Below are 9,269 nucleotides of genomic sequence, written 5' to 3'. Positions count from 1 at the left end.
TGTTAAAAAAATATTATTAAGGTTTATAAATACAGAAACATTTCGCATATTAATATCTCGGAAATATTTTCTGCTAGAAATTTATTTTCCAAGTGATTGTAATCTGTACCTGAAGAAATAACTATTTGAAGAGTATATATATTTATTGTACTGTTATGCTTTACATCGGAAATCTGTACTAAAATCTAGTGTGTACGTTCAGTGACTGCTGTAAGTTAAATACAATAAAAAAAATTATTTTTATACATTGGCAAGTCTGTATATTACTTGTCATTTGAGTATTAATTTTTGGTTAAATACTTTGCCGGTTTTTATTTTATTGATATATTGGTTAATTTAAGTAAAACGTAAATTTTCACGCATTGATTATGACTGCGAAACGACAAGCTACTTCTGAATTAAACCATGATAATTGGGATGAAGACGACAAGGTAGAAGAACGTGGACAATTTCGCACAGCATCGGAAGACGAACTCAAAAATCGCATTATCAAAAAAGCTCGCCGCAAAAATGTTACGACCGAAAATGAAAATCCAAAATCTATTTTTAGTGGCTTTGGAGGTGAGTATATATTTAAATTTCAAAATATTCCTAACCTAACCTATAGATTTTCAAAATATTATAATATCATTTATTAGGTTTTGGAAGCACGCGCCCTGCTACCAGCACTTCATCGGCATTTTCATTTTTATCTAATTTAACTAATGCGGACACAAATGCTAATAAAACCACAACTAATGTTGTCGAGCAAGTAGATTCATTAAAAACATCAATATTTGCCGGCAGTTCTTCCTCTAAAAAAACCCATACTGATGAAACTACTAAACCAGATACAGATGATAAAACACTTAAGACATCCATATATCATGGGAAGTTAAAGGGACTTAATCAAGCAGTCGCTAAATGGATTAAGCAACATGTAGATGAGAATCCATTATGTATTTTAACCCCAATTTTCAAAGATTATGAAAAGTACATGGTGGAAATAGAAAAATATAATAATACTGATTTAGAGAAAAATGCAAATGTACCACTAACTTTTACCAAACCTGCCACTGATGCAGGAAGTACTTCTAAAAAGGAAATAACTACAAGCATTTTTGGAAGTAAACAAACATCTTCTGAAACTACAAAAGCAAACGGAGAAGCATCGGCACCAGCACCAGCACCTAGTTTCAGTTTTGGTTTAAAATCAAACGAAACAAGTGGAAGTTCGGCTGGTACATTTAGCTTTTCGGCAAAGAGTGATACTAAACCAAGCTTACCTGAAACTTTTACATTTGGAACTAAAACTAATGAAACAGCTACGTCAAATGTAAGTTTCAATTTTGGTGCTAACACAGATAAATCACCCGCAAGCCAGGCCAAAGGTTTCAGTTTTGCGCAGGAATCTGATGAAAAGCCGAAAAGTTTGTCGTTACCTACTTTCTCCTTTGGAAAGCCGTTGGGTGGCAGTGACGATAAAAAACCGGCAGGTTTTAGTTTTTCACTTGGTGCAACTCCATTTACATTTGGTAATATTCAACCGCCTGCTGCCACCACTGATAAAACAAATGATGAAGAGGACGAGGATGACGAGCCACCCAAAGTTGAATTTAAGCAGGTATTAAAATGAATAAATTTATTGTTAAAATTTTATTTCACTATATCATTACTTAGGTTGTTGAAGAAGATGCAATTTATTCTAAAAAATGTAAAGTGTTTATTAAAAAGGAAGGAAATTACACTGAACGAGGTGTTGGCACCTTGTATATTAAAGCTGTCGATGAGAATAAGAAGCAATTAATTGTTAGAGCTGATACAAGTCTTGGCAACGTACTAGTAAATCTTATTTTAAATTCTTCAATACCAGCACAACGTTTAGGAAAAAATAATGTAATGATGGTGTGTCTCCCAACACCAGAAATGACGCAACCAACATCGTTATTGTTGCGCGTAAAAACAGGAGAGGAAGCCGATGACCTGTTAGAAAATATCGAAAAGCATAAAAAATGAATTGCAAGAATATTTTTTATATTGTTTAACGTTTATGTTATAGAAACTAAAATATAGAATTTTATTTTAAAGATTAGAGTTGATGCATTTTCTTAAGTTTAATAGTTTTTCCAAGTAATTATTACTCAAATAATGTCTTTGCTTTGTTAGTGTACTTAAAAGGCTATTAACTCCGATATAAATAAGCTTTGCATTAATGAATACATCAAAGTAAATCAAACTGAGGTGTTTATGGAGTATAAATTTTTTTTGACATAAAAGCTTTATTTTGCTTTTCTGATTTAAGGTTTGATTCTAAGCAATAACGGCTTGAAAGTAATGTGGATAGATTACCCAAAAAAATAACTAATTGGTATTAATTGTAAAAAGTACAGTTCTCTTTAGTAAACATTTTAATTTAAAATCCACTACTGTCTGTAATTATTATTATTGTTTTATTAAATTTTGTTTTTATTATTGCATTGTTTTTAAATTTGAATTGTGCAACTTAAATATAAAAAACTAAATAACTTTTTGGTTAATACGAATTTATTCATATTGTATACTCTACATTGGATAATAATACATTAATTTAATTTAGAGTGGGAAAATAAATAACTTGTTTTAAATAAAGATAACAATTCTGTGAATTTCGAATGCGAATAAGTAAATGATAATTTTCTATTAAGAATTGATATGAGATCATGAAAATATATTTTTTTTCAAAATTTGATATTAAAGATATTGGCGACAATATAAAATGCTACAAATATTGTATATGTTTTATTTAGAACAGTGTGAACAGTTTGCAAATGTCTTAATTTAAATGAAGTAGCAGAAAATGTTTGAATTATGTGAAAGTACTTCTAAAAATGTGATAGTCCGTTTTTTTGATATAGATTGATTTTTTCAAGTAAAAAAGCCTGTCTTTTTTTCTTTAAAAACAAAAGAATTTTATGCTTTATATAGACTTTTTCACATAACTCAACAAATATGCAGCCATATATACCATTTTTCACACAATATCTATATAAAGATATGCTAAAGAGGGTAATAAGGTACTAAATTTTCTTACTGACATTGCATTGCATTTATAAAAATATAATATCACCGAAAAAGAAAGTTTATTGGATTACATATTGAATCACTTAAGTAGCAAACAATATAAGTGACGAATAACGAAATAAATATTAAAAAAAAAAAGAAAAAATTCGGCAAGCAACAAGTGGAAAGAAACACCAGAACATCACAAAGAAAGAATTGTACTTGGAAGACATCAAAAAGTAACACACGTGAAATACATATTTAGATTTGATCATCAAAGCATGCGACAGATTAAAGTATATAAATCGATATCAACCACTTAAGCAAGAACTTTGCGACATGCATTTAAAATAATTCATACATTTAGTTAGATTTGTGTTTTTAACTACAAAAATAAATCATTATATATATATTTTAATAAAACTATTAACATTGATTTATTAATAAAATATATTTGAATTACGTTGTGAGTAATATAACAATAAATAATTATACCAGATAAACTTAACTCATTTAAAAAAATCATATTTTCTATAAACTGTAATAAATTGCTTAACATTTGGATTTTTATAACAAAATGTTTAGAAAATTTTTTAAAAACTATTTAAAATTCAAATAGTTAGTGTTAATCATATTATCCTTAAAGTATAGGTTGTAACTTATTAGTCTATTAGAGTAAAAATCTAATCTGTTACTATTTTAATTATAGAAGAATTAATTTATAGTTGTAACTTTATGTACAATGTTAATAAAAAGAGAACAAAAACTACTTATATATAAAGTTTTAAATATATATATATATCTATATATATATTTACGACTAATTACTAATACTTCTGTCTTTTTAACATTTCATAAAGAGATAATTTTTTTCAATCTTATTTGTAATACATTGCTATCATTAGTTGCGCATATCTCTATTGAAAATGCTTTTTTTAATCATTATTTTATAAATGCTATTGCATTTTACTGTGAACATAGTTATTTATAGGTAATTTTGTGAAAAATAACTGCACTTATTAATAACACAATTTACCGACAAATTAAAAATATTAAATAAAAAGAAATAGTAATTTTGGTCTAACACAAATTAGTGATTTGTTTCAATTTATAAGACGTTGTTTTTTTTTTTTTTGGAATAAGTGCCAAAATAACTGTCTTTTATTGCACTAAACTTGTACTATTTACTTTTAACGGATTTAGCTTACTAACTAAAAAAATATCATTTCTAAATGAAAAGTATTTAAATAGCATACTTTAATAATAAAAACTTCACTTTTGATTTAATCTTTGGTTGCAATATTTTCATTACTTTTTAACTTTGAAAAACTAATTCAGGTTTTTCCTTTAAATATTCTTGTAGTTTTGGCGGTATAGGTAAATTGGAAATTTCTTCGACTGATGCACTACGTTGTATTACACGGCGGCACAAATCTTGCAATAACGGCATCTTATAGTAACGACTTAGTGGATATTTTAAAATAACTGGAAATGGTGGTTGCATTTCATTTGGTACCTTTACAAAACAAACGAAGTTATCATTTGTGCAACGATAAAGTATATCCTCTATCATTTCGACTAGTGATTCATATTGAAGCTCTTCAAAACGCCAATAATTATCACGATATTCCAAACGGTAATGAAGTGTAACGTTGACAATACGAAAACTTAAAGTGAACTGACATTCACTAGTTTCAGAATCACGCACAAGAAAAGTGCCAGTTGGTTTATCTGTTAATTGTCGTTGAGCATCACGGCGAGAGATATCACCCCAATACCAGACTTGACTATAATTAAAAATATTTTTTCATAAAACTTTATAAAAAAGAATAGCTATAATATAAACCTTAACATTTCAGAGCTAGCTTTATACATAACACGATTTGGTCCTGATTTACCATGAAGCCACTTTTTTTCAATAAACTGCTTATAGTCATGTGTAAATGGTATCATTTCGGGTTCCTCATAACCAGTGCCACGAGAAAAACTAAATGATAGCAACATTCCCATATGAGGCTCTTGAGTTGATGATTGTGTCACAAATTCATACGTAGCATCCGTTGTACCACCTCCTCCTCCATCATCTTTTGATGACATATCACCTCGACGTAGTGAATAAAATCGAGAATGAATTGTTTTACGGAAGCGTGTAAATACATTTTTAATATCTTTCTTTTTACGATAAGCTCCTGTTGTTGCGCTTACAGCATCTGTAACTGTCGTATTTTGTACAGGTTCATTATTATTATTTTGTAGTTGTGGTTCGGGACTATCCAATGTGGGCGTGGTTGTAGCTGATTGAGACTTTTTGCGTCTGGTTAAAGAATGGAACCAGTTGCGTTTTGTTTTAACATTGCTTGTCGAAGTTAATTGAGATGTTTCATCTTGATGTTCTGTGTTATTTTCGCTCATTTTTGCTACATGCTCTATTTTTATATATTATTAATATATTTGTTTACTCTACTTTGTCTTCTTCACTTCAATCAATTATAACTTCCGATTTGCACTTATCAGTATGAATATATCAGAAAATATTTTAATATATCAGATAAGATGTTTTGTTTTTTTTTGTTGGTATTATAATTTTTTTCTCATTACAGGGTTGTATTATTTTGGTACGGTATGAACAGAATTTGAAAGTGTTCATAAAATCTCTAATATTTAAATAACGGAATTTTGTTTAAATCACTAAAAACATTTCCGATTGGATTCTTAAATTTTTAACTCTTAGCTATATTATTATCAGTTGCCAACGGCTGAAAAAATAGATAAAATTTTTTTATTGAAACAATAGAATACACATAAACCATGTTTCTACCTGTCACATTTAAGCAGTCACATTATAAGCAGTTATGGAGGCATTGAAAGCGTATGTAAAACTTTTAATATATTGCATATATTAACATCTGTATCCAATTTTAATATATAGATTTGGCATAAGGTCTTTGGTGTAAAATAAAATAAAAGAGTTCTTGATAATATTTTTTATTCTTTTTTTAATATGATAATAGTTTTGATTACAACATAAATGTGTTCAAGTGGAACTAATAAAATGAACTAATTTTTGTAACATTATGCAAACATATGTTTATTAAGTAAATTAAATCTTGATGTTTAAAAAATATGTTTGGTTATATAGCGTTTACACTGGCCTCAAATGATTGATTTGGGTAAAAATCACAAACGAAAAGCAAATGACTGATTTCTGTATACAAAATCTCATATGCGCAAATAAAATCCATATATATTAAATTTGTGAAGTTTCAATGCTCACTGTTTCAATGTTTATAATGCTTTAATATTTTGTCAATTTCATTATGATCATAAATTTATTATTATTATCGTATATGATTCTACTTCTTGTATGCTGAAGCTAAAACTGGTGTCATATGAACGTCATTTATATTTGTTAAGGCCGCATGTGTTATTTTTTTTAATGATTGATATTAATTATTATTTAAATTGAAATAATAAACACAATTTAACTGTTGTTCTAGTGAAATCATTTGGATTTATCTTGATTTTACATTGAATGTATTCAATGAGAGTTTAGTGAAATCATTTGGATTTATCTTGATTTTACATTGAATGTATTCAATGAGAGTTTGTATAATAAAAATAATTAAACAATGTATAAACATACTATTAAATATATATAATAAATTTACATATACAGTTTGAATATGATAAAACAATTTACTTTAATTATCAAATCAAGCATAATTGATTATGTTATTCTTCATATTTTAAATAAATTTATTCAGGTATAGTAATAAGTTGTTTACATTACATGCAAGGCTGGTAAACTTTTAAGCCAGTTGCTAATTTGTTAATGTAGATAACATTCTAAATTTCCAAAGAAAAAAAAAATAGAATAAATAGAAAAGTCTTTTTTATTACGCATTTGAGCAACCCTGCAAAGTGATAAATTTAATATCAGATGGTTTTATTTACATCCGCGTGAGTGCCAAAATTAATATCGTATTGTTTATAGTGGTGAATTCTTATAATTTATATTAAAAAAGTAAGTTTTTATTTTTAATTTATCATTAGTTTAAGTAAACTTAAGTGATTGTATGAATTGAATTTTAAACAGATTTAATAATCTTGTATTAAAAAAAGTTTTTTTTAACTGTTTGGAAGCAAGTGAACTGTTTCGATATTCAATGAATTAATATGAATTTATTAAATAAATAATATCGTAATGTGTGATAATTGAATTTTAAAAGAGTTAGAATAAATGAAAATTATTGGCATCAAAGTATCTATATTTAAAACTAATAAAATAAATAATACTGTCACTATAAAAGTGCAGCGGCTTCTTTCAATAAAAATATACGCAAAATGTAAACAAATGTGATTTAGTTTGTTATGCAAAGTTCTACGTATAAGAGTGTATATTATTAGGACTATAATTAGTTATACATTATTTTATATAGTAAAGGTAACTACATTTGCTTCTGAACTTTTTTACGTGGTGTATATCAACTGAATTATTGTTGTTTTACTGAGTCCAATTCGCGATGCATTTATGCAAGAAAAACTATTTTAATTACGGCCGTTAGTTTTATATTTCAGATGATTTAATACAAATTCGTTGAAAACTTAAACCATTAGATATACTAATTAATATGTATATTTTAAATGTATATTCATTATATTACTAGAGATAGACCAGAGATTGTCAGCAATCCACTTAACTTACATACTTGTTGATAAATTCCAATTAGAAACGTATCGATTCGTCATCGAAGGCATCTGCAAGATATGGTATATATAAGACTAATGACCAATCGATCCAAATGTATATCTCTCATTGAAGTTATAACTTAAATAGTTTATTTTATGACGCTAAATAATATCTAAAATAAACTAGATAAACTAATACTAATGCAGAAACCACGGTTGTAACACAAGTTTCTTAACATTCTTTCGTTTTTAGTTTCTTCAGAATGAAAAACATCTTCCACATGCAGCACTAATTGCCTTATTCCAATTGTGGTCCTCTTATAGACACTTATTAAACAGTTACTTGTCACTTACACATTTTAAATGTCTTTTCTAAATGTGTACCTTAACTGTAGTTCTACTTCTCATGGCGATATCTCCAAATGTTCTTCAAATCTCGATCTACAAATGGGCACACATATTTAAGCCCCATGAATTTATGTTTTCATTTTATCATGGTGACTAGATTATTTTACTTAGTTGAGTCTAATAATTGCGACTATCGCCTTTTCCTATTCGCTTCCCAATTCCCAACTTTACGTGTACATTTGGTAAGTACTTTCATGTACTTGGTTTTACAAATGGGTAACAACGCCATAGTTCGGTCAGAAAGACAGTTTTGTGATATTGTACATATTGAAAAAATATTTCAATATGATTTCTATTATATTCTAATTATTACAAACAATTCCATTTAAGTTTGTAAGGTTATGACAAATTAAATGCCAATTTTTTTTCTGATACTATATATATCCGTTGTTTAATTTTGATATGTATTTTTAACAGAAGAATTACCAGGGGAAAGGAGTAATAAAGGGCGAGAGGGTGAAGCTCTTCTAAATAAATAGTAGTACCATATTTATGGTATACATGTATGTATTAAGTATAAATGCATTGACTATTTGAAAACATTATTTTAAAATTACTCAAATTTTTTGAAAGCGTCTCTTAAATACATTTTAGGCGACAGGACTGACTATTAAATTTTTAATTATTGTATAGCAAAAAGCAAATGTGCTAGATTTTATCTAGTTTTTCTATAATAATTTTTCTTCTTTAAAAATCAATTAATTTATTGTACTTACATATGCAATTGTCTTGTCCATTAACTCAATATATCTGCATTTTCAATTAAAGTATAGACAATAAATTATAATTAAAAATATATATTTATTATATTTCAAGTCATATATTAATAATAAATAAATAAATAAATTCATTAAAATCATTGAATAACATAAATTCTTATAGACATAAATTTATGATAGAATGAGTTCATTTTAATACCTTTTTAATTACAATTAATTGAACTTATTTTACATGTGTGAAATAATATAATAAATTAATAAAATAAATTAATGAAAATTCAGTGAAGTAGGAACACGTAAAAAATACGAAAACAAATAACTGAATGTGTGCAATATGAAATCTATTCGCCTATTTATCAGTTTAACTTTTTGTATATTTTTACACTTAAGGCTATAAATTAAATATAGTAAATATTTTGAAAAATTCTTCTCAAA

The 9,269-nt window shown here is 26.9% G+C and overlaps 2 protein-coding genes across 2 annotated transcripts; one reads left to right on the top strand and one right to left on the bottom strand.

Moving 5' to 3' along the window:
• The first annotated feature begins 19 nt into the window (after nt 1–19).
• Nucleotides 20–2,069, top strand: LOC119682037 (nuclear pore complex protein Nup50). The gene is made up of 4 exons (XM_038095377.1): nt 20–210; nt 342–561; nt 639–1,603; nt 1,660–2,069. The coding sequence occupies exons 2-4, from the start codon at nt 369–371 to the stop codon at nt 1,993–1,995; spliced, it is 1,494 nt and encodes a 497-aa protein (XP_037951305.1). The 5' UTR covers nt 20–210; nt 342–368; the 3' UTR covers nt 1,996–2,069.
• Nucleotides 2,070–3,888: 1,819 nt separating this feature from the next.
• Nucleotides 3,889–5,579, bottom strand: LOC119684627. Its single transcript, XM_038098707.1, has 2 exons — nt 4,865–5,579; nt 3,889–4,805 (listed from the first exon to the last, which is right to left on the bottom strand). The coding sequence occupies exons 1-2, from the start codon at nt 5,428–5,430 to the stop codon at nt 4,334–4,336; spliced, it is 1,038 nt and encodes a 345-aa protein (XP_037954635.1). The 5' UTR covers nt 5,431–5,579; the 3' UTR covers nt 3,889–4,333.
• Between the last annotated feature and the right edge of the window lie 3,690 nt (nt 5,580–9,269).

This window comes from Teleopsis dalmanni, chromosome 2 (genome assembly GCF_002237135.1).
Source record: "Teleopsis dalmanni isolate 2A chromosome 2, ASM223713v2, whole genome shotgun sequence".
Classification (NCBI taxonomy): Eukaryota; Metazoa; Arthropoda; class Insecta; order Diptera; family Diopsidae; genus Teleopsis; species Teleopsis dalmanni.
The sequence above is the reverse complement of the archived record's forward strand: the minus strand, read 5'-3'. Positions and strand labels throughout refer to the sequence as shown.